General features: G+C 67.0%; 2 protein-coding genes across 2 annotated transcripts; both read right to left on the bottom strand.

The window, feature by feature from the left end:
• Positions 1-1,807: 1,807 nt before the first annotated feature.
• CHLRE_07g316150v5 (uncharacterized protein) lies at positions 1,808-6,689 on the bottom strand. Its single transcript, XM_043063881.1, has one exon. The coding sequence runs from the start codon at positions 6,431-6,433 to the stop codon at positions 2,705-2,707; it is 3,729 nt and encodes a 1,242-aa protein (XP_042922449.1). The 5' UTR covers positions 6,434-6,689; the 3' UTR covers positions 1,808-2,704.
• An 88-nt stretch (positions 6,690-6,777) lies between these two features.
• CHLRE_07g316100v5 (uncharacterized protein) lies at positions 6,778-24,519 on the bottom strand. The gene is made up of 32 exons (XM_043063880.1): positions 24,264-24,519; positions 23,527-23,591; positions 22,934-22,963; positions 22,661-22,781; positions 22,323-22,430; positions 22,076-22,104; positions 21,663-21,787; positions 21,223-21,357; positions 20,364-20,541; positions 19,813-19,873; positions 19,490-19,637; positions 18,994-19,229; positions 18,527-18,616; positions 18,069-18,218; positions 17,625-17,777; positions 16,938-17,336; positions 16,195-16,728; positions 15,547-15,843; positions 15,146-15,361; positions 14,605-14,892; positions 14,120-14,395; positions 13,706-13,926; positions 13,035-13,171; positions 12,542-12,837; positions 12,120-12,311; positions 11,693-11,873; positions 11,090-11,168; positions 10,334-10,880; positions 9,990-10,049; positions 9,565-9,633; positions 9,192-9,252; positions 6,778-8,850 (listed from the first exon to the last, which is right to left on the bottom strand). The coding sequence occupies exons 1-32, from the start codon at positions 24,321-24,323 to the stop codon at positions 8,180-8,182; spliced, it is 6,213 nt and encodes a 2,070-aa protein (XP_042922448.1). The 5' UTR covers positions 24,324-24,519; the 3' UTR covers positions 6,778-8,179.
• Positions 24,520-24,536: the final 17 nt, after the last annotated feature.

The following is a 24,536-nucleotide window of genomic DNA, read 5'->3' as shown; positions in this document are numbered from 1 at the left end:
TGATTTGGTGGCCGCGGATGACGCGTTACAGGAGGTGCGGGATGTGTATGAGCATGGCGCCTACGGCACCCGCATACGTTACACAAGGAGTGCGAGCGTCTTTACTTAGTAAATGTTTTGCGCAAGGTGCTGGGATGGGGCCCCCGCAGGTGTCTCCCTGTCCCGCTGCGGGGGCCGCCGTCCGCCAAAGCCGTCGCGACGCGCGTCGCGGCCGCCATCGCATCCTGCCCCCTGGCTGGGCAGCGGCTGCGCGGGCCGCGCGGGCGCCTCACAGTGGGCGCGTCACTGCTCCGACGCAAGATCAGGCCACGCGGGAGGTGGCTCGGGGCTGGGGTCGGACCTGCCGCTCCCGTTGCTGGAGTATTCCGTGAAAGCTGGCACCCTGATGTAGCAGGAGCAGCCGCGTGCGCAGCTGCGTGCGTGCTACGCATCGTGCGTATGTCGATGACGCTATGGAGCCCGGTGTCCTTGCGTCTGATGGTGTGTTGGCGGAAGGCGCCTTTGCGGCCACGCTTGCGCGCTTGTGGGCCCTAGAGTGAGAGAACCGGCACAAAGAAGGCTTGTGGCATGTCGCTGCCAATACCTGCTGGGCGTTCCCCATGCGCGTGGAGCAACGTGCCGCCGGTGTCGTGCATCAATGTCGCGCGTGTGGTACGCAGATGGAGCATGCTGGCGATCGGCGCCACTACTGTTGGGACTGCGCGGTGGCGCGGGCGCTTCACGACACGTTGGGCATGGCCATGTGGGCGCCGCCTGATGCCTCCTTAGATACCTTCGCGCGGGCGGACTGGTGGCTGGTGCGGCCGCCTGGTGGGTGTGCGATGGGACAGTGTATAGGCAGGTTGGCGAGGTCCCGTAGGGTGCAGCTGACGCCCATAACCCCAGCAGATGGCAAACACTTTGCAGCGGCAGGGCAGGAGTGGGATGTCGTGTGTTTTGCTGCTCTGTCCGCCACGGACGTGGGGCGGCAGCAGGTTGTGACGGGCTGACGGCTGGCCGGGCCCTGCCTGCCGGCACCGCCGTCCCCTCTGCACGCGTGTTGGCGATTTGGCGGTCTGAGGTCGTGTCTGACTTTGAAGTAGGTTGCAGGCCTTGACTAGCTTGGGCCTGCGCCCGCGTGGGTGGGAATGGGTTCCCCTGGCCATCCGTTCCTGGCGCCTGATTGTATGTTATTTATGCTGCCTTATCACGCGGGTTCTCCGCCGCCGTCCCCGTGATGGTGTGCTGTTATTTTGGTTGATGTATTGCGCCCCGTCGCGCGTGCCTGCGCGGTGACCCGTGCGGGTGGTGCTCACTGCCCGGGTATTGCGGTCTGCTGCCGTGCAAAGCGGTGCCCAATCAGCCGCGTATTTTGATTACTGTGTTTCGTGCGGCTTTGGCCGGCATTTTGCCTAGCTTCGACACGCCTACGCAGCTGTGAGGGGGGTCGCTCGGCAGCCGGGCAAGGGGGGCGGTTCCCTTGCGCCACGCACGGAGGGGGCGAGCAAGGCCACGTGGAGGAGGACAGCGCGGCGTCGCCCACGAAGCGGCGCCGCCGCGCAGGTTGAGGCAGGCCGGTGTCCGCAAGCCAGCTGGCTTGCGGTCTTTGCTGGCATGCATAGCACCGCACAGTCTGTGGTAGGCCGCAGCAGTGAGGAGTGTCGTGGCTAGGGGTTGTTCGGCCTCAGACTGTGGAGGGGCTCAGCCCCTTCTCCCGTGACCGGGGAACACTTGTCTGCTGTTTGGTTGACTGCGCTGTGCTTGGGCTTGACAGCGGGACGTGGCTGGACACAATATGGCGGGCCGTGCCCGTGCAAACCGACCCCGGCTATGTCCGGGAGATGAGGCAGACGCTTGCGGCCTCACACTGGAGACGTGGCGTGGGCTCGGCCCACTTAACCCTTGCGAGGGGAACCACATACCTTGTCCTCAGTTCGATGTCCTTCACCCACGGCCTCCCAATTGAAAGTTTAGGCCAGCCAACATATTCAGCTGCCGCCGCGCGCAACTAACAGCTTTCAGCCGTGATGTGTGCCTAGCGCTGGCACCCAGTAGCCCCCAATAATCATGATGCATACATCGACAACATCCCCGCCATGCGTCCAGTGTTGTACAGGTATACCCAACTCACGTCAACAACCGGGTGTCACTACAGTCTGGTAGCCTCTCAATGGCTTTCCGTACAACTGCTACCACCGGCACTTCATGGCCTCAAACTCATCTGCTGGGTGGCCCACAAGGCCACAACCCTCTGCCTTCCGCTGGCCAATCCATCCAGCCCTGCCACCACTCCCAAACCCGTTGACTGCCGCCTCCCGAACAAGTTCCTGTCAGTGCCGGTATCCGCAGGCGATCCATACGGTTGCCAATACCACAGTACATACATCGTATCGTATCACACGAGCATAGTTACCGCCTGCGTAGCCCGCGCCTCCGAAAATGGCTGGGCCTTTGGGCGACACGCTGGCGCCAGCTTCGCGGCGCACACCGTTCGTGTGCACATGTCACCTGCCTGACTTGAGCTGCCATATGCGCACGCCTACAAATCACGCCGTGGCCCCAACCACAGCGAGAGACAGAGCGTCTCTGTGTAGACATCATGTAGACCCCTACATCTCATACATGACTTGAAAATACATCCTGATCCTGTTGTATTCTCCACATCTCATACAAAAGTAGTACGCCTGATCAGCGGCGGCTCGTGCAATGCAAGCATGCGCCATGCCTACCGCTTGCCAGCGCTTCGCCTGCTCTTCGTCCCCTGCTTGCCCGACGCCGCCGCTGCCACCAACCCCGCACACGCCACGTCGTGCCCCTCCCGCCAGTGCGCCAGCTGACACGCGCTGCAGCAGTAGGTGAGCTGCCGACACCGGGAGCAGGTCTTGCCGCGGCCGGGCGCAAGCAGAGCCCCCAGGCCGTCCAGTCCGCTGCAACCCGGGTGCGCACACAGCCGCACCAGCGGCCTCTCACCACCGTCGCTCCCGCTCCCGCTATCGCTGCCGCCTGCCGCGCCGCCGCTGCCACTGCTTCCGCCTTCCCGGCTAACTTGGACACCACCGCCGCTGACATTGCCTCTGCCGCGGACCCCGAGGCGCGTGTCCGGCAGCTCAACCCCCGCGGCCCTCAGCCCGGCTTGCACCTCCGCCGGCGACAGCAGCCACGCCTGTCCGTCCCTCAGCCGCCGCAGCCAGGCACTGCCGCGCACCGCCGCTGCCAGCGCTTCCACCGCCGGGGCCATCGCCTCTGTCGCCGCCTTCGCCGCAGCAGTGCACACCACCCTGCCGTCCGTCCCGGGCTGGCCGCCGCGCTCTATCAGCGCCCAGTGGGGTATCACGTGCTGCACTACCGCGAACTCCAGCGCACCCAAGAATGCCGCGAGCTCGGGCATGCCGTGCCGCCTCGCCGCCCACTGTAGCGGCTGCACCGCCTCTAGCCGCACCTGCGCGGCGGGGCCCACATGCTGGGCCTTGCCCGCGGGCCCCGCAGCCCCGGACTTCGCGCTTGTGCGTATGGCTAACTGCAGCGCCTCGACGAGCCAGTGCGCGAGCAGCTGCGGGGCGGTGCAAGCCAGCGCTGCGAGCAGCTGCAGCGTGGGGCGCCGCAGCGCCTTGCCACCCACGGGTAAGTCCTCGTTGCTGCTGTCGCTGCCGCTGTCGCTGTCATCGCTGGGTTCATCGTCACTTTCAAAACTGCTGTAGCGGTAACCAAAGGTTAGCTTCGCAAGCAGCCCGGTGATCAGAAGGGCTGCGGTGCCGTCGGCCCCACACAGCGAGCTCAGGTACCCCGCCCAGGACTCGGCGGCGGCGCGACTGAACGGCGCAGCGGCGACTGCCGTCGCCGGAGACCCCGCCCCTGCCGCCGCCACCTCGGCAGCCCCCGCCGCCGCCACCTCGGCCGCTGCCGCCTCAGCAACCGCGGTGCCGACCTGCTCCGCCGCCGCGCCGCCCTCGGGGCCGTGTTGTGGCGCCAGCAGCAGCGGCGCCTGCTGCACAGCAACCCGCGTCAGCAGCTGTGTGGCCAGCAGCAGCAGGTCGGGCTCTGGCGTGGAGAGGCGGGACGGCGCTTTGCCGTCTTCCCCCGAGCCCAGCGACACGCCGTCGTATTCTGGATCCAGCGCCGCCACCGCCACCCGCAGTAGCGGCGGCAGCCAGTCCTGCAGCGCAAAGCTAGCCAGCAGGTCGAGCTGCGCCGCCGCCGCCGAGCCCGCCGGCGGCGCGCCGCCCGCCGCCGCCAGCCACCCCAACTGCATTGGGTCCTGTCCCCAATGCTCCATGGCGTTGTTGAACCACAGCGGCGCACCCGGCTCCACTGCCGCCTCAGGTGTCACTGCCGGCCCGCCTAGCCGCTCCTGAAACTGCCGCCACCGGTCCGGGTCGCGAACGTCAAAGCACTGCTCCAGCATCGCGGCTAGGTAGCACCCCAGTGCCAGGCAAGGCCCACCTGCGCCCCACAGCTGCGTCCGGCCCAGCACCCCGCCCAGCGCCACCGGCCGCATGCGCGGCGTGTTGTGGGTCAGGAAGAAGCGCGCGGCGGAGCCCAGCGTCGCCACCAGGCCCGCCGCCTCCGCCGGTGATGCGTGCGCCAGCAGCGCCGGCCACACGCCGGAGTAGCGGAGAGTCAGGTTGACGGCCGACAACACCGTAGGTGCGCTCCGCGCCTCGCCCTCCGGCTTGCGCAGCGCGGTCTCGTCGCGGACCAGCTCCTCCAGCTCCGGCAGTAGCCGCGCGTCCAGGCCGCAGCGCAGGCTGTAGCTGGGGCCGCCCGATCCCGGCACCTGCCCCGCCGACGCCGTTCCCGCGCGCCCGGCGGTGCACGACAGCAATGAGCCATCCGGCCCAGCCAGCAGCAGCCGCAGCAGCTCGCCAGCCGCGTGAAGGTTGTCCGCGTCTACTTGAGGTAACGCCCACGCCACCACCCGCCACAGCGCCGGCAGCCGTGCCGCCGCCTGGCGCGGCCGCAGCTCCATCAGCAGCCGTGTCAGCACACCGGCGAACGGGTTAATGATTTGCATCGGAAGCGAGCCCTCGAGCATTGCCGGCCACACGGCGATCAGCGCGTCGTAGGCTTGCACCGCCGGCACCAACGGCTGTCCCTGCGGCTGCTGCGGCTGCTGCGGCTGCTGCGGCTGCGGCGGCGGCGGCTGCGGTGCGTCAGCTTTGGCCGCAGCGTTGGTCGCCCGTGGGACCGCAGGCGAAGCGCACGGGCCGGCAGGTCGGCTGCCGGCGGGCGGATGCGCGGTGGGCAGGACATAGGGCCCGCTGGAGGTGAGCTGCCACACCGTAGCCACTTGGGAAATGATAATACCCCATACTTCATCGTCCCACACGCCTTGCAGTGTTTGCCATTTGCCTGATGCCTGAAGGCTCAGTGGTCGCGCGAGCACCGGCGGCAGCTGGTACGCTGCTGGTGGCGCCGTCCACTGCGCAGCGGCAGCGGCCGCGCTTCCACCCGTGCCTCCTCCCGCCGCAGCGGCAACCATCTTATAATGGCACAGGCGCGCTGCCTCCAGTCCCCAAGCGCAGCAGAACTGGATCCCACGGCCGCTGAGCAGCCGCCGCACGCGTGCCGCCGCCTGCAGCGACCCATCCGGCGGCTTGAGAGCACTCACAAACCCCGGGTGCGGCTGAAGCGGCATACTTGGCTCGTCGTCGAGCCCACAGTTGCTCGAAAGGACCGTAGCTGCGTCCAGCAGCCATACTAGCGCATCACTGACCACCGGCCAGCCCTTGTGGTGCGCTGGGCCCCGCGGCGCGCTGGGGTCGGCACCGCCGCCGCCGCCGCCGCGCGCGCCGCGTGCAGGCGCCGCCGAGCCGCCTGCAGCACCGGCCGGCGGCGGCAGTGGCGAGGGCGACGCAGGGGCGCACGCGGCGGCGAGCGTGACGAGGGCCGCCGCCGCGTGCTCCAGCACCTGACTGCGCTCCAGTGCCGCGCACAAATGCGCGTGTGCATCGGCGTGGGAGGGCGTGGTCCAGTGCGACAGCGTCTGCAGCATTGAACTCGCCTGCAACAGAAGGCTGTAGTACATTTCGAGCTCCTCCTCCTCATACTCAGCTGCTGCAGGCGTCGCTGCCGGCACCGCAGACCCTGACGCTGCAGCGGCCGGGGGCACGCCGCGGGCGCGTACCCAGGCAAGCATCCGGGCGTAGCAGTCCAACAGGCCCGCGTCCAAGAGCGCACGGGCCACGCGGGAAGCGAAGGGCGACCCTTTGCAGGGAAGCGCACGGAAGAGCGTTACCGTCGATGCGCTCAAAGATGCCAGGTCCGACCTCCATGCGATGTTGCGCTCTGTCACCGCATACACGGTCCACAGGTGTGCAGAGACCAGCGCCTCGACAGTCTGGTGATGCAATGTGAGTCGGCGCCTGGCAACTGCCTTCGCGGCTTCAGCAGCCTGGTCCAGCACGGTGGCACTAATTCGTTTGTTGGGATTTGATGTCGACAGCTTTAGCAGCATCTCCCTAACCGACGAATCATCCGTCACAGGCTGTGGCTGCGCGCCCCGCAGCCCGGCATTTCGCGGTGGCATTTAATAAATTGTGTTTGACAGCCGTGCAGGTTCAGCCGGCCAAACTTGGCAAGGAACCGCCGCCCCTAGAGCACATCTGAGCTGCACAAGTTGTACCCTAGAGCACGCGACTATGTGGAGCAGCGGTGTGTGGAGTCGGTGAGCGTTAGCGCCTATCGAGTATGGCGTTGCTCCCTTAATTGGTCTGGATCTACTACAGTGGGCATACGCTAGGCCCCAGAGGGTCGAGCCGACCCCCCACGTTTTCCCTGCACCCCACCGCCGCAAAAATTAGTGAACGTTCGTTACATCCGTGACCCCCGTCGGAGTCGTTCGACGCTGCTGCACCCTTGCACAACGTTATCGAGGACGCGTTGCTCCCAAAATCATAGGTGGTCTGGATCATACTGCAGGCACCGGCGCGTCATCCCTGCAGGCGCCCCCTGATGTTTGACACTGCGACGCAAGAACGCAGGGCCCAGGGGAGGGCCTCCCCTGGCAGGACCCCTCGCCCTCACCCTTGCAGCTTGCTTGTTCCCGAGCCTCTTAAATCGCCCCCACACAATCCACGCCACCCACGCACGCCGCACATCCCCCCACATCAGTACCCCGCCACCCTTGCCCAATGGTCACCACCTCACCAAACAGGCAAACACATCCGGCCGCGTGGACCGCTAGCGAGGCCTACACCACACCAGCGCCATCAGCTCAGCCAGTGCCGTCACTGCTCCTCCACCTCCACCTCCTCCTCCTCCACCACCTTCAGCCCGTTCAGCGCAATGCTGAAAACGAACGGGCGCCCGCAGTGGTCGCAACCTGTGATGGCTTGTCCGGGCGGCTTGTCCGGGCGGCTGGGCACCTTCTCAATGACGGTGCTCCCGCCGCACAGTTTGTGGAAGCCAGTTCCGCTGTAGAACACCGGACTGTCCTGCTTCAGTCCGCGGCGGGCCGCAGGCCCGCAATGCAGGCTGCGACTCTTCGCCGCCAGCTGCTGCTGCGTGCCGCCGGGCAGCGCCGCCTCCGCCCCGAACCTGGTCACTGTCCTCTGTTGCCATCCTAGGTTTACTGCTCCTACAGGCGGTCCGTTACCAGGTTCACCGGCCAATACTGGCCAATCCCCTGGCCAACACACCGGGCGAAGTAGCTATCCTCGTACTTGACCTCGACGACGCCTCGTGTCGTTGTGATACGTGTTCGCAGCTGTACGTGATTAAGTCGGCGTGGGAGAGCCCTGGATGTCCACTGTACACGGCTTCAAGCGATCGACTTCCAAATCGTCCGTCACACTGCCAAACATGGGCCCTGCGTCTCCGTAGTTCCATGCAACCTCATCCCCAGAGCGCAGGACAGGGCAAGTATGTGTTCCACGGCGCTCTAGTATGCGGCACCACACTGACAGCCCTGGGAGCGGAGGGCAGCCCTCCCCCCTTGTGGCTGACTTCCACCCGTGTGACCCGTGTGACCCGTCCCAAGTGCTGCGCACAGCAAGTCAAAGCCAAGCCGCAGCCCCCCACAGCCTCACCGCCGCATGCAATACCCACCCACATCAACGCCCCACAGCCGCCCATGCACACGGCAGGCCAAATTACCAGAGAGCATAGACACACACATGGTGGCGGCACGCGCTGACATGACACGGGCTGGCGCCACAGGCACGGTGGCTGGTGGCGCTACAGCCACTACAGCTGCTACAGCCTACAGGCACAGCACGTGTAGGCGGTCCACCGAGGCGTACACACGCTGCGGCTGCGGCGCCTGCCCCGGCCGACCCGCCCACAGTCCCGCGTCCGCGCCCTCTGGTACGACAGCCACGTCGTACACGTACAGCTGGTAAAGCCCCGGCTGTACGAACATAAGCGCCAGCTCCTGCCGTACCGTGCTGCGCGGCTGCAGCACCACGTGCACGTTCCGTACGGCGCCCACCATCGCCACTCCCGGGTCAATGCCGGGCTCCGGCGTCACTGGCTGCGCCGCCATGGCGACATTGTAACCATAACCGTTGCCATACCAACCGCCGCCACCACCAGAAAGGGCCGGCGGCACCATCGGCCCTACGCCGCTTCCGCCACCGTAACCGTACCCGCCGTAACCGTCGCTGTACGGCATCGCCTGGTGCGGCATTCCCTGCTGGTACTGCTGCTGTTGCTGCGGCGGTTGGCCGAGCGGGCCGTGGTAGTTGGCAGGGTGCCCCTGCCCCTGCCCGGCTGGGCCGTGGTGGCCGTTGTGGTAGTGGCCGTTGTGGTGGTTGTGGTCGTACAGGTGCAGGGCGGCGCTCGCCGACAGGTTGGCTGCCCCCAGCGACAGCAGCAGGTGGTGCGGCCGCGTGCCCCGATTGGTGGCGAGCAGTTCCACCCGCAGCACCTCACCTGGCAGGCGTGGCGGGCGGGCGGGCGGGCGGGACCGTGATGGAGGCGCGCGGGACCACAGGGGGGCACGTGGGATTATGGACGCAGTGGACCACATGGGGGCACATGGGGCTGCCGGTGTGTGCACATGGTGCAGGGCTGCAATGCCCGGGCGGCGGCGGCGGCGGCGGCGGCGGCGCGTGCAGCCGACCCGTGCAGGCGCCGCATCGATCGCACTGACACGCTCGGCACATTGACATGGCCGCCTGATGCGCTACAGCTCACACATAGAGGGCGTTAACTTTGAACCAATCCCGTAGAGGGGGTGTGCGGGTTACATGGATTGTAACTCGCTGACTCACCCAGCTGCGCGCGCAAGCCCCACACGGAGCCGGCGGCGTGCGGCGGCACCAGGCCCAGCGCCTGTGGGGCGGCGATGCGTGGCGGCGGCAGGGGTTACACGCGGCGGCAGGGGGGGGTGCATGGGGGTAATCGTTGCATAGCGAGGGAGGAGGGTTGTACGGTAGCGGTGCAGCACACAGCGCCCAGCAGCCCCCCACCCTCCTTCCCTCCCTGCTTTCCCGCCCCCATGACAAGTCCTGCTAGCCAAGGCCCCGAACAGGATGTCGGCGTTGCAGGTGGCACACTCCTCAAGTTTATCTGGAGCACATGTCGCTTTTGAGCCGGTCCATCAGGTCCCTGTCGTCACCCATGCACTCTCATGGCAACACGCACCTGCAGCCTGTACGTGAGGTCCTTGAGTCGGGGGTGCGAGGTCAGGCCGTCGGGCAGTGCCGGCAGCGCCTGGTAGCAGCGGGTCACAACACATGGACAGGCGTAAGAACGGAGCCCTCTCTGGTACCAGGTAAGCGGCCGCACAACCGCCACAGGCACACCCCACCCAGCTCTCATCCGCTGGCAGCTTGCAGGCGTGAACACACACACACACACACACACACACACACACACACACACACACACACACACACATACACACACACACACACACACACACACACACACACACACACACACAAGTAAGTAACTCCGGCGTCGTCTGGGCGGGCTTTCGTTTCGTTTTTTAACACACACACACACACACACGCACACAAACACACACACACACACACACACACACACACACACACACACACACACACCTGGAACTGGAAGTGCACTGTGGACGGCTGCAGCGTGTTGACCGCAGCGGTGGACATACTCTACATGCGAGGGGGCGCGCGGGCGGCGTGATTCAGCACGGTACATATACACAGGGGCGGGTAGCGTGTGGCCCACACTCTGCAGCGGCAGCGAGCCCCACCAACAGCGCGCAAGCGTGTGTAGCTCTGTGCCACATAGATACAAGGCTAGGCCGGGCTTGGCCACCCAAGCCTATACTAGGCTAAGCAAGGCGACCCCTCGCCATGGCCTCCCTGCCCGCCTCCCTGCCCGCCCGCCTGCACAGCATACACACATCCGCCCGCCACCTTGCTGTCCGACCCACCCTCGCAATGTCCACCGCCGACAGCCGCAGCACGCCCCGCGGCGGCGCCCGCCCCGCCGCCGCCTCGCTGAGAGCCGTCACCAGCTCCCACACCACCACCCAGCCCTCCGCCAGCGCCTCCGCCGCCGCCATGCGGTCCGGCTCCTCCGTCAGCTCACTGCCGGCGGCGGCGGCGGCGGCGGCGGCGCTGTCAGTGGCGGCGGTGGTGCCGCCGGCTTCGCCGTCGGCGGCCTCCGCCGCCGGCGGCGCGGCGGCGCCGCCACCCGGCGGCGTCACAGTCAGTTGCACCCGACCGCTGCGCAGGCGCATGGTCGGCGACGCCAGCAGCGGCGGCCGTGCCGGCGAGCCGCCGGCGCCGCCGCCGTCCGAGGCGCCGGGCTCCGCTGCTAGGGTGCTGATGGCTGCGAGGGCGGCGGAGGGCAGGGTGGCGGCGAGGCGGGCGGTGTCGCCCGGCTGCAGCACCTCCACGGGGCAGCCGGCGGCGGCGGCGGCGGCGGCCGTCAGGAGTGGCGGTGCGCCGCCCTCGCCCAGGGGTGCCAGCCAGGCTCTGCGGCCAGCAAGGCAAGGGTAGGGTTGAACTCGTGATGTAGGATTGTTGTTGGGCATCAGTGACGGGCTTCGCAAGAAGGTTCTGGCAAGGTCTGTTAGCGGCTGTGGTTTTCTCGCCAAGGCTGTCCAAGGAATGCTCCGAGCCAAGCCAGGCTCGGCCTGCGCCCTACCCTCCCTCCCTCCCTCCCTGCCCGCCCGCCCGCCCACCTGAAGTAGTAGTTGCTGGTGTTCCTCAGCGCCACGCACAGTACGCTGTCGGTCACACTGCCCAGCGCGTCATCAGGGCCTGCAGGCGCCGTTGCGGGGGTTAGGGGTGGTTACATTCATGATTAGCTAAGGAAGTGGTAGACGGTAGACCATCTTGCGGAACATCAAGCGTTACCGACGATGTCGACCAGCTCCAGGCTCCAGCTCGAGCTCCAGCTCCAGCGCGTACACCCTCCAAAAATAGTGTTCCCGTTTGATGTGAAGCTGCTGCATAGCCTGACACGACCTAAGTTCGCGGCGGCACGGCGACACTACTACGCGCGACTAGTTGCCATCTACGGAGGCTCGCTGCCCTAAAAGCTTTGGGGGGGGGGGGTGTAGAGACCACTTCGGAGGCCCGGCTGACAAAGCAACAGAACCCAGCGGACCCAGCTTCGCACGGTGCACACGGGAATGCGAAGCAAGTACGTGGACGGAGGCACCACGCCACGCCACATCAGCTGACGCTTGCATGCCACTCTAGCACACCCCGGCGCCGCCACACCTCGCCCTGCCCCGTCCCGCCCTCCTCCACCACCGCCACACAACCGTGCCGCCGCCCACCCTGCGGCATCACCACAGCCGACACCAGTGACGGCTCGTCCTCGCCCAGGCCGCCGCCGGGGCCGCTCCGCCGCCCGCCACCGCCGCCGCCGCCCGCGCCGCCGCCGTCAGACAGGTGCCGCCCACCGCCGCCGCTGCCGCCGCCGGGCGCCGCGCGCGGGTCTGGCACGTCGCCGGCGCTCTGCAGGGCCGCATGAGCAGCAGCGCACATGTGGAAGCTGGACATGGACTGGGGTAAAGCGCAGACGGCGCGTGATCGCACTGATGAACAGGCGCTGACTCACAGAAGACTGTCGGACTCACATCAACACTGTGGCCCGCTATCTGTTGTGTGCAGGAACATTTGCAACGTGTTCCACATATACTACACTCGGAACAGCTGCGTCACACACAGCACGCAGGCCCGGCGCACAAGCGCTGCACTTACCAAGCGCGCGAACGAGCCGAGCGGATCGTCAAGGGGCGGCGGCGGCACGAAACCCGCGCCACCCCATGTGGCCCTCGCCGCCCCGCCCGCCCCCTCCCGCGGGTCGTCCAGGCACAGCCACCCCGTGCTGCCGCTGCCGCCGCCGCCGCCGCCGCCGCCAGGCAGGGCAAACGCCGACCGGCGCGAAAAGGCCTGAGCGAGCATTGAAACAAGAGGGGCCAGGGAGAGGGACGGAGCCGTGGGAGGGGGAGAGGGAGCTGGGAGGCGCCGCACCGCAAGCAAGGCGCTATCAGTGCTGTTGTGTCTAGAGGGCTTGAGCCCAGTCCCTCAGAACTTGACGCCATGCCCTGTCCTCGTCCCCAAAGGCCCCCGCCCCAAGCCCAGGACAACCCTAGTTGCCACCAGCAGCCGGCGCCGCTCACCCTGCTCAGACCCATGCCGCCTCCGCCGCCTGCGGCCGCCGCCCCCACGCTCAAATCCAGCCCAGCCAGTCGAGCGCTCATGAGGCCACTCGCGCTGCTAGCGGCGTGGCCGTGGCCGGCGTGGCTCACGCCGCCGCCGGCGCCGCCAGCAGTGCCACCGCCGCCGCCGCCGCCGCCGCGGCGGATGAAGGACGACCCCCCGGTGGCGGCGGCGGCGGCGGAGGGGCCGCCGCTGTAGCTGCTGCGGCCGCCGCCGACACCGCTGGCGTTGGCGGCACGCAATCGCGGCACCAGCCCTGAAGGCGTGCGTAAATGCGTAACATAACGACACCCGGTGAGCATCTTACTACAAGAATGCGCGGCGTGGAGGAGATGTGTAAAGGTGCAGATTGGCGAGATTGCGTCGGAGGAGTAGCAGCCTGTCCAGAAGCAGTACCGGCAGTGCCCGTCAAAGCCAAACGCAGCAAGGCACAGCGGGCCGCGTCAATCGCACCTGCGTCGTCGAACGCCGCGAGGCTGGCGCAGCGCGATGCGGCGCCGCCGTCAGCGGCCCAATCGCTGCCGCAATCGCCGGCGCCGCCGCCGCCGCCTGCCCCGACCGAATGCGCAATGTCCCGCATATCCATCGGCCTGTGTGGGTAATGGCGCCGTGGCGGTGTCAGTACAAGTTGGGGTGCGTACCGCAGCTACGAACGAGACGTATGGATGAAAGCCCACGTAGGCCAATTGGATTCGGCCGACGCCTTCGCGCCCTCCCGCCGCGGCCCCACGCACCTGTCCCTGTACCTAGTTGCTGTTCATTCGCACACACGTGCCGGCGCCATTCCGCCCCCCCCGTAACGACTACGTGACATCTGTACCATTGCTCCTGGCTACGCCCTCTCGTCTTATTTAACATGCATGGAACCCCCCCTCCCGCTTCCACGCAGCCCTCCCGCGCTCGGATCGTGTCTCCGTGGCTGGGTGGGATCTCTGGTGATGATGGGACTTGTTGATTGGGCTCGGCCCCCCATTCCTAGGTTGGGCGACGATTCCCTAACAAATCGGACCTCTACGTACGGCCCATGCCAATACCCCCTCACCTCCCGCCTCCTCCCTCCCCTCCCCCTCCTCCTCCCCCTCCTCCTCTCCCTCTTCATCTCCTCCCCCTCCTCCTCCTCTCACCTGTCCAGCTCCAGGCGGCGGCCGCACCGCAGCGGCGCGTAGTGCTCCAGGAAGGACGTGGAGGCCACGGCCAGCGAGGGCTGGATCTCAAACGTCAGGGTCACGCTCATGCGCCGGCCCAGGACAGGAGCAGCAGCGGCGGCAGGCGTGGTGGAGGCGGCGGGGTCGTCGGAGGAGGTGGGCGGCGGCGTGGCGGGTTTGTGGAGGTAGTAGATGGTGAGCTGCAGCCAAGGAGGGGAGGGTCAGGAAGCGCGAGGCCGGTTGGTGAGAGGTTGAGGCCGGAAAGGCACGGGACAGAATCTGCCTTGCCTTCTAACAGGCTTGGCGTCCTACGCACATAACCACAGCCCCAACGGCCCCTACAGCCTCTCACGGTCCCCACAGTCCCACACATCCCTCTCCGAACACACGCACCTCCAGCGACACCTCCCGGAACGTCCCTCTTGGCGCCTGACCCACAGCCAGCGTCAGCGGCAGCGTCACCACCCCGCCCGGCCGCAGCGGCAGCGCGCAGCCGCCGCTGACGTTGCTCAGCGGGCTCAGGGGCCCTGAGGCGGCCGAGGCTGGGCCGCCGGGGCGCGGGGAGGTGACGGCTGCTGAGGAGGGCGTGGGCGGCACGCCGCCGCCGCCGCCCGCCTGCTGCTGCTGCGGCGGCTGCAATGCCGAGTCGTCCACTTCCAAGTGCACACCCTGTTCCAGTTGCAGTTTCAGAAACAGCCAATCAGGGCTTAACAACTTGAGCCCATCAAAAACTCCTTGCCAACCCTTGGGCCCCTTGCACTTGACCCTGCACCTGACTCCGCACCCGACTGAATCGCTATTCCCAATCCCACGCTCTTGTCACGGCGGTGCAACGCCCGGGCCCGGTCACCTGGGCAACGCCCGCCAGAGGCACCCACCAAGAATGACGCCGGCAGCGGCGCCCCCCGCAGTGGCTTGAGCGGCGCGCCCTTGTGGTTTGTGACCACCACAGCCATCGCTGTCACTGGCAGCCCGCCGCCGCCCCCTGTGCCGCCTGCGGCTGCTGCTCCTCCTGCTCCGCCTCCTCCTCCCCCTCCTCCCCCTCCTCCACCTGCTCCGCCCCCACCCAGGTTGTGCAGCGTGAGGCTCCAGGACAGGCGCTGGCCCTCAAACACGGACACGGCGGGAGAGCGCTGCAGGTCCTCGGCGAAGGCGCCGTGGTGGGTCTGAGGCGGAGGCGCGAGCGTGACAGGGAGCGTGACGCGGCGTGTGACGGGGCGTGAGAGGAATGTGACGTCCCCCACAGGTACAGAGTGAAAAGAAAGCAACATGTGTGCTGTCAATGGCATAGGGCTAGGTGGCAAGCCCGCTGTCAACCTCCTGGTGAGCACGAAGGAATGCATGTTGTGTGTTCTTCTGTGTGTGTAAGAATCATAGGGTTACGTGTGCTGCCGAGTAGAGCCTTTGCAGTCCTCTCACCGGCTGGGCGTGGATGTCGTCCTCGCGCGGCGCCACTGCCACGACGGTGGCGTCGTGCTGTGGCGGCTGCGCCGTGTGCTGTGCGGGCTGCGCCTGGCCGTGCGGCGTACCCGGCTGGGAGCCGCCGCCGCCGCCGCTTGCAGATGCATGCGGCGTGGGCGGCGCGGAGGGCGCGGAGGCGAGTGGGCCGCCGGCGGGGCTGGCCCGCACAATGGCCTGTTTGCGTGGGCGGGTGGTGCGGGGGCATTGGTTACGTCACGAAAGGGTGGTGATGGAAGCGGGAAGGGCGACTGTAGCACAGACGGGTGTAACAGTCTACAGCGGGTGGGCGCACGAGTGTAGCACGCAGCTCCCCATGCGGTGCGCAGTACTCTCAACCGACACAGGCCTCAGCCACCCACCTTGACCAGCGGCAGGGGCGGCAGCACGTGCACGCCCATGGGCCCCGCCGGCACCCACGCCGCCGCCGCCGACCCCGGGCACGCCGCGCTGGCGTTACGCGGCAGCAGCTGCTGCCGCCCCGCCGGCGCCGCGGCTGCAGCCGCCGCCGCAACCGCGCCCGTGGCAGCCCCGCCGACTCCGGACGCAGACGTAGGCGAGGCGGAGGAGGAGGCGGCGGGGATGCGGGCACCGCCTGACACCATGCGTTTCAGCGGCACGGCGAAGGGCGCCGACCAGGTCACTCCCCACGCCGTGATCTGCAGGAAGGCAGCACGGGTCGCGGCATTGGCGTGCGCACCGAGAGCCATGCAGCGGAGTGAGTCCGACCTGTGGACTTTAAGCCGCGGACCAGGAGCGCACCATTCGCCCCTGGCCGCCGCCGCCGCCGCGCGACCGCCCACACACGCCCCTTCTTGCGCCCTCCTTTGTGCTCTAAAGCCCCAACACGCAGCTTAGCTCATCCACAAAGAAGGCCTGAGCTCTGGCTCGCGCAGCCCGCCCCGCCCCACCCCGCCCCGCCCCACTCCGCCCCGCCCCACCCCGCTCCGCCCCACCCCGCCCCATCCCGCCGCCGCCGCCCCCTCCCCCTGTACACGCCCCCTCCTCACCAGGCACCCCTCGATGGCGTAGCTGCCGGGCTGCTGCGGCTTGCCACACAGCACCACCCGGTGCGGCCGGCCGTTGGGCGCCAGCACCAGTGTCAGAGCCGGCGTTCGGAAGTGCTGCTGCGAGGCCGCGCCGCCGGCTGTAGCTGCACCAGGAGCCGCGGTGCCAGAGCTGGACGCAGCCTTGCTACTGCCGCCAGAGGCGGTGTTGGAGGTTCGAGCGAAAGAGGCGCCGCCGCCGCCGTTGTGGTTGGTGGTGCTGCTGCCGGTGGTGGTGGTGGTGCTACTGCCGCCGCCGGTCTGGCTTGCGGGAGCGGGGAGGGGCGCGGCGTTGAGCCCGCTCCCAGTGCCGGCTGCTGCTGCTGCTACAGCCCCAGCCGCCGCTGAGGAGCCATGCATGGAGCCGCCGCTGCTACTGCCGCTGCTGCTACTGCCGCTGCCGAGGTACTTGACGTGCAGCTGTAGCATGTCAATCTTGAGCGGCACGGACAGGGGGTTGATGAGATACACCTCCACCCGGCCCTCGTCGTTGCACGTCTGCGGGCAGAAGCAGGCGGGCAGTTGGCCAGTAGCATCCTCACCCGAACAAGTGGCTTCACAAGTAGCGCGGCGGCCGCAGCAGGAGCAGTAGCAGGGTGCCATATGACAACAACAGCACGGCCCGGACGGCTTCGGCAACAAGGTATTTCTACTTCAATGTCGCGTCGTATCGCAATGCCAGTTTATCAAGTCAACCCCAAACTCACCCACTCTATCGCCGCCGCCTCGTCCTGCTTAGCCTGGCGTTTGGCCGCATACGGGTTGAAAATGAACGGACCGCCGCCACCGCCGCCGCCGCGACCGCGCCCGCCGCCGCCTCCGGCTCCACCCACAGCGATCGCGCCCGCGGCTGTGAGGCCCAGCGGCGTGGGCTGTAGCGGCGGCGCCGCAGGCAGTAGCCGCTTCAGCTGCACCAGCGGGCCCGGGCCGGCGCCAGGGCGCAGGCGCTGGCGGGCGGGTAGGGCGGCGGAGGCGGCCGCCAGGGCTTCCGCTAGCGCTGCTTGGTGGGCGGGACCCAGCGCGGTGTGGTGGTCGCGCAGGAGCGCCGCGGCCGCCTCCCAGGCCTCTGCGGGCGCGTGCGCCTGCTTGGCCGCCGTCAGGGCCGCCTGCAGGCACAAGGCACATATGAACACGTCGATACGATAAGTCAGTCACCATAACAACACATAGGCCACAAGCATGACCACCGGAACTCCCAGGCCCCTCGGCAGTACAGTTCACGCCTCGCCACACCACAGCGCCACCCATTCACGTACGTCCGTATCGTGCGCTGCTCCTTTCAGTAGCCTTGCCGCCCGGTAGCGCCTTACCAACGTACGGCACCGGCTGGCGTGGTGCCCCCCGACACACTCCCCTGCCAGCCACCTGCGCACCCGACTGCGGCCGCCCCTCACCTCCAGTGCCACGGTGTTGACAGCCTCCCAGCCGCACGAGCCGCCCGTGCTGCTGCTACTGCCGCCACTGCCGCTGTTGGCGCTGCTACTGCCGGCCGGCCCCAGCCCCAGCCGCCGCAGGCTCCAATGCACCTTGGGCAGGTCGTCCGGGTCCTGTGCGTGTTGTCCATGGGATCAAGAATGAGTGCGCGCCCCTCTATGGGTCTGGGTTGGCAATGGTTTACTTCGGGCCGGTATAACCCCTTCCCTGCCGCCCGCGTGATGCGTGTTGGAAAGCGTAGAAGACGGGGTCCTATGAGCGTGTGTACATGCGTCCGTGTACGGCACACTCCCACAGTCCCAGTCCCTCCTCTCCCGAGAACTCGCGGTGACCGCCTTGTCTTCAACCGCCAACCGCCAACCGCCAGCCACCAACTACCCAACGGCCCACCGCCAACCGCCCACCTGCGCCTGCGGGTCGTCTGGCGGCTCCAGCGCCCTGAGCGCCAGCCGCAGCACATCGCCGCGGTCCATGGCGCCCACCGCCCGCGCCAGCTCCAGGCAGTGCCACAGCAGCAGCCGCCGCTTGCGAAGGCAGCCCACCATGCCCAGCACCTGCCCACGATGACGATGGAGGAGGAGGCGGCGGCGGCGGAGGAGGAGGAGGACATGCCGGGAAAGGGGTTGGAGAGGGGGACAGACAGCTTTTTCCAGGAACATTCAATGCGAATCACGGCCGAGTAGCAGGCAGGAGACGGGCTGGTCACACCTCCTCCCCCTCCCCTTCCCCTCCTCCTCCTCCTCCCCCTCCTCCTCCTCTTCCTCCTCCCCTTCCCCCCCTCCTCCTCCTCCCCCTCCTCCTCCTCCTCCCCCTCCTCCTCCTCCTCCTCCTCCTCCTCCTCCTGGTCCCTCCTCCTGCTCACCTGCGCGCACTCCACCTGCCCCACCAGCCGGTCCTCCAGCGAGGGGACGGACGGCAGCAGGTCCGTCAGACCCGACATCAGCTCAACAACCTGAGGGGGAAGAAGGGAGGGCGTGTGTGTATATGTGTGTGTGTGTGTGAACAGTGGGGAGCTCGGGAAGGAGGGCGTGTGTGCGTGAGCAGTGGGCGTCATGTGAGGAGTGGGCGTTGTGTGAAAGGCGCGTGTCGGCAGCGCGTTTGGGCGTAATGAAGTATTGGGTGTGAAGGGCCCGCCGTCATGGGAAGCGGCACGTAACAATAAGGCCGGGTACAGGCTAGGGACGTCGTAGTCGGTCGTGCTGCAGGGCACATGTTGAACCATGAGGAAGCTCGCCCGCCCGCTCAGCCGCGCAGCGCTCATCATGCATGCATCCCACAACAACCCAGTACCCAGCACCCAGCACCCAGCATCCACTCGCACACGCGCACCTCTTTCCGTGCCGACACCGCGCCGCCTGCACCTCCGCCGCCGCCTCCGCCTCCGCCGCCGCCTCCCGCCCTCAGCCCCGCCACCAGCCTCGCCAGCTTCAGCGCCTGCTCCGCCGCCAGGGGCGCACAGCCGCCGCGCTTCTTGTAGGCGGCGCGAGCCTCAGCAAAGCACTCGCGCACGTAGGACTCCACGCCGGCACGCCGGACCGCGTCCCAGCGGGCCGGGGTCATGAAGCCTGGGGTTTGGGTGTGTGGGGTTTGGCCTTGGTTGTGCAGGGCTGGGTGCGTGAGGTTGGCGTTGGTAGTGCTGGGTTGGATGTGTGGGGGGCGGGTGTGTGGGAGGCGGGGAGGGTGGGTTTGTTAGTTTTCGTGGTTGGGTTGTGGTCCGTGAGGCGGGATAAAAGGCGCGGCCGGCACGCTGTGATGTGATGTGCGACGACACGGTACAATTGTGTGCATACATACAAGCAGTTGATTGTGAGGGAAAGACACACACCTGCTGTGCCACTGCCGCCGCCGCCGCCGCGTCCTCGCGCTCCCGAGAACGACTTGCCGCGGCCTCCCCCCGCGCCGCCGTCCGCCGCCGCCGCGCCGCCGCCGCCGCCGCCGAGAACGACCTCATGGAATCGCGCAGTCGCCAGGCCCTGCGGTCCGCAAGCGGGTGTGAGAGCTGTGCATTTCGGACCTGCCCTCTTAGCCCGCCCAGCTTGTGGCGCATGCCCGGAGCCATCCCGTGGAGCTTCCCCTGGACATCCCATTGGCCCCAGCCGCCACACACATGGGCCCGCGCTCCTCGCCCCCTCCCCCCGGCCGCCGCACCTCCATGGCAGCTCCGTACCAGACCCAGTCGCCGCAGGCCTTGGCCACCTCCGCCACCTCCCTGCGGGGGAGGGGGCAAGGTCAGGTCAGGACGGGTCAGGGGCAGGACGGGTCGGGACGGGTCAGGACAGGGGCAGGGACAGGTCAGGTCAGGACAGGGCACCGCTGTGCTGCTGCTTTGAAAGTGCCATGCCACCATTTCCTGTCGTCAATCAGACATGCGGTCGTCTCTGGTCTTGCTGCCGCCTCCCAGGGCCAGTCATTGGGCTCAGGCACACGCCCGGACAACCTCCCGCATGTTTGGTCCAGCTTGCCCAGCTCCGCGTCCTCGCGTCTCTGATCCTTACTGGTGCAAACCCTTCCTCCCCATCCGACCATATTGCATTGGGTTTGGTTTCGTTTGGGCTGGTATCTACAACCACCCCCTGCGCCTGCTGTACCATTGCGCCTGGCTATAACTTTGCTTCTCCTTAATTTAACATGATTGTATCCCCACCCCACACACGCCCCCCACCCCGCCCCCCACCCCCCACCCCCCCGCCGCGCCTCACTTGTAGTGCTCCGCGGCGTCCCTCGGCGAGCCGCACAGCAGGCACATGTCGCCCTTCATCTTGGCCAGCCGGCCCCAGCGCTGCCGCTCGCGCGCCTCGCCCTCACCCAGCGAGGGCAGCCCCACCAGCAGCCGCTTCTGCACCTCGTCCAGCACGGCGCTGGAGCCCGTGAACTCGGCTGGGGGGGAGGGGGGGCGGGATGGAGGGGTGGGTTTACAGTCATGATCATGTAAGAAGTGAAGGCGTAGCCAGGGGCAGTAGTATAGCAGACGGGTGGGAGGGGTGGGAGGGGTTCCATGCATGATCAGGGAGGGGTAGGGGCAAGTGGCTGGATTGATTCGGCGTGGAGACAAAGTTGCGCATGCAGGGCATGCACGGGGCGGCCAGATACAGGACCCCAGGATCACGCCGCGCCCAGACTGGCCACCAACCCCCAACCCTCCCATTTATCCAGGGGTCGTATCTTGTTTTCGGGCTAATGTCTAGCTCCAGACAAAAACGGCCGGGTGGCCGCCGTCTTTTGTCTGGGCACATGGCGGTTTGGGGGCTTCTCCATAGGACTTCGGACAAAACCCGCCCCAAACCCGGGCCAACAAAGTCTCGCCCCAGACATTAGCCCCCGGGAGGAATGTCTAGGAAACGGCCAAAATGGCCAATTAATGTCTGGAGACATTAAGATAGGAGCCCTGCATTTATCAGTGGCTTCCCACGGTGGGCCACTGAATCCCACCTGACTCATTTTCTTGGACACACGGTAGCCCCGTCTTACTCTCCTCACCCTGTCGCTGCACCCGTTGCACTTCCCCTCCCCTCCTGCCCTACCCCGTCATCATTATCAGACTCATCACTCATCACTCACCCGAGTCGGCGTAGCCCGTCAGCTTCATGACTGCGGGGCTGGCGGTGCGCATCCACAGCTCGAACTGGCTCAGCAGCGCCGCCGCCAGGTCCGACATCCACACCTCCAGGTGCTGCTCCAGGTGGCTGGGTCCGCCTGGGGGCAGGCGGGTGATGGGTGGGCGGGCAGGCAGGCGGGCGGGCGGGCGGGCGTGTCAGTGGGGTTTAGAGGCACACGGAGGGTCTCGGCTCATGTATAGCCCCTTTCCCACCCGCAGGCGCCGTGTCATTACTGCCCTTGGAAGCCTCCCTGCCACGTCACAGCCACGTCCCAAAACGCCTGTGCTCCCCAACTCGTAGCCACGCCCCATAACAACACTGCCGTCCTCTTAACCAGGACATGAATGGAACCCCCTCCTCCCCATCCCTTGCCCCCCCTGCTCCCCCACCCACCCCACCCACCCGGCGGGAACATGACGAGGTCTGTGAGCGGCTGCTGCGGCCCCGCACACGCCCGCTCCTGGCGCAGGTGCTCCTCCGCGGGCTCGAAGAAGAAGCAGCGGGACACGAAGGCCTCGGGGTAGGACCTGGCGGGGTGAGGTGGGGTCACCTTCATGATTAGTCAAGGAAGTTGGGGTGGGGGGGATAGCCATCCATGGGGGTGGAGGAGTAGCAGGGTTAAGGAGAAGGGGCTGCAGGGGTGATAACGGCATACGCCCAAGCCCCACAAACAAAGGAGGGGAGCCGTGTAGGACAGGTCGCGACTCTGGTGTGAAGGGTCTCCTGCGGCCGGGGCGGCCCAAAAGCCCCGAAACGCCCCCGGCTGCTCAGCAGCACGCATCCCCTCAGCCCCCTAGCCCGCCCGCGCCACCCACCTGCAGACCTTCTTGAAGTCATCGTATGCCTGCGGGAGCGGGGGATGTGTGCGCGCATTATCTCCTTATTACCGCATGTGTTTTACACGAATGTGCAGTGACACACAGGCCCCTTCCCCAGCGCACGAACCGGCCGCCCTGTCCCCACACCCGCCTACCCAACCACCCACCCAACCACCCGCCTCCTACACCCGCATCCTTCATCCCCCTCCCCGCCCCTCCCCGGCCCCCCCCCCCGCCCACCCACCTGCTGCACGCCCGCGCACATGGGGCCGTACACCACGCCCAGCAGCGCCAGCACCTGACGCCCCGGGTGCAGGTCGGGCAGCCGCGTGCGCCGCCGAGCGTCCTCGGCCTGCGGCGGGGGAGGGGGGCGGCGCGGCGGGGAGTGGGAGTCGATAGGGGGGCGTGGGCGCGTGCGGCGCCGTGCGGTCGTACATGTGCACCACGGTCCCCCTTGTGCCAAGGAAGCCATGCCCCCACACCACACCACACACACACACACACACACACAAGCACACACGCGCACACGCCATGTGCATATACGATATACACACACGCACATGCGCACGCGCACACGCCCACCTGCAGGAAGCGCAGGTGCATGACGGCTGTGCTCCAGTCCAGGTAGGCGAAGGGCGTGTTGCCGCCCGCGCCGGCGGCCGCGCCCCCCGGGCCGCCCGCGCCCGCCTCGCGATAGAAGGACCTGGGCAGCGGTGGGATGGGTGTTGGGTGCGGAGTTGCGGACGTGATGTGTGGTATGCCTAGGGCATGTGCAACACATACCCACTTGTGTGTTTCGCTCATCCTGAAGCCACTTTATCACCCGGTGTCATCACCCGGTGGGCCCAAACCCACCTGGTTGCCGAGAGTGAGACGTGATGATACCTGCGTGTGCGCGTGTATGTGTGCCGTACGCCGTCAGAGGGGGGCTAACCGCCAGACCGCCAAGATCCCAAACCAGTCCCGCGATAGGCAGTAGGACCAGGCGGCGCGCACGTCACTGCGCAACGCCCCAGCGATACCACATGGCTGGCCGCACTCCCCCAGGGTACAGGGTACCTTGTCCTCCCGAGGACGGACGAAAAAAGCGGACACGCGCCCTCCGCCCAAGCTTCATCCGTGCGCCCGCGCCCACGCCGAACGCCAAGCCCGAAGCTATCCCAGATTCCTCTTGTGCCCCCGCCACGCACGATGCAGCACGTCCCACCCCCGTCACACGCCGCCAACCCCCACCCCGTTGTGTGACTCAGGTACTTGACACTTTGGATCCACCATCGCACTCCATCCAAGCCACATCCAAGCCACACACCACACACAACAAATGCCACAGGCCCCTGACCAGGGCACCTCACGCCCGCCACGCGCCCCGCCACACACGCCCGTCACACACGCCCCGCCACACACGCCCCGCCACACACGCCCCGCCACACGCCCCGCCACGCACGCACTTGTTGATGAGCTCCATGTACTCGTCCATCACGTCTCGCGGCACCGGCCCCACCGGCAGCACCGCCTGAAGGAACAAAACAGCAGAGCAGCAGTAGCAGCAGCAGTAGCAGCAGCAGCAGCGTGGTCCGTTGTTGGGTAGCCGAGCCCAATCCCGAATGCGGTAAACCAAGACGCAGACGCAGCACACCACAGCCCGAGTGTTGCGCGGACGCGGGGGCATGGGCTTCCCGAGATGGACGCGACGCGGCACGGCGCGACGGATTGTGACGGGGCGCGCACCGCCCGGCGTGGGTGCCAGCAAGGAGCGACCGCAGCGCCACGCGCACATGTACCCATCGCCAGGTGTGCGGTGGTCGTCATAGACATCCAGACTTGTCAGTCGGCCGGTGGCGGTGGCGGTGCATGCCGTCGCCGTGTCGTGTGTGTGCGTGTGTGTGCAGTGCTGATTGTGATGACTCTGTACCTTGCCCGCGGTGGCCCCTTCTCCCCCACCCACCCACCCTCACAGCCCCACATCACCATGAGCCCAGGAGCCCCGCCCGCGATCCCTGACGACCCTGAAGCAGATCCTGCTGGTTCCGCGGCGGGCTGAGCTCAAAGCCCAGCGGCATGGCGCGTGTGTGAGGCCAAGTCACGGCGAGCTGTACGCAACCTCCAGCAGCAGCACCGCAGCAGCGGCTAGAGAGACCGTCTTGCCCTAGCCGCCCTCGCAGGGCATGCGACATGCTGTGCTCACCACTCGAATCTCCGCAGCGGTCAGCAGGCTGACGCCCTGCTCTATCGTGCGCCCCGCCATTTGTTCCGCAAGTGTTGGTTCTCGGAGCAACTCCTTTCGTCAAATGTGATGTGTCAGTTAGCTTGTGCTATTTGCATGTTGTTTTGCATAGCGAAACTAAGCTATGAGCGAAGGAAATACTAAAACGAAATGGAACTGAAGGCTCTCCACAGCCTGCATAGAAGCAGGCCTATCTAACAGCCATCTGCTGCCGAATAGTAACATATAATGCAA

Source organism: Chlamydomonas reinhardtii, chromosome 7 (assembly GCF_000002595.2).
Source record: "Chlamydomonas reinhardtii strain CC-503 cw92 mt+ chromosome 7, whole genome shotgun sequence".
NCBI classification, from domain to species: Eukaryota; Viridiplantae; Chlorophyta; class Chlorophyceae; order Chlamydomonadales; family Chlamydomonadaceae; genus Chlamydomonas; species Chlamydomonas reinhardtii.
This window is presented reverse-complemented; position numbering and strand designations above follow the sequence as displayed.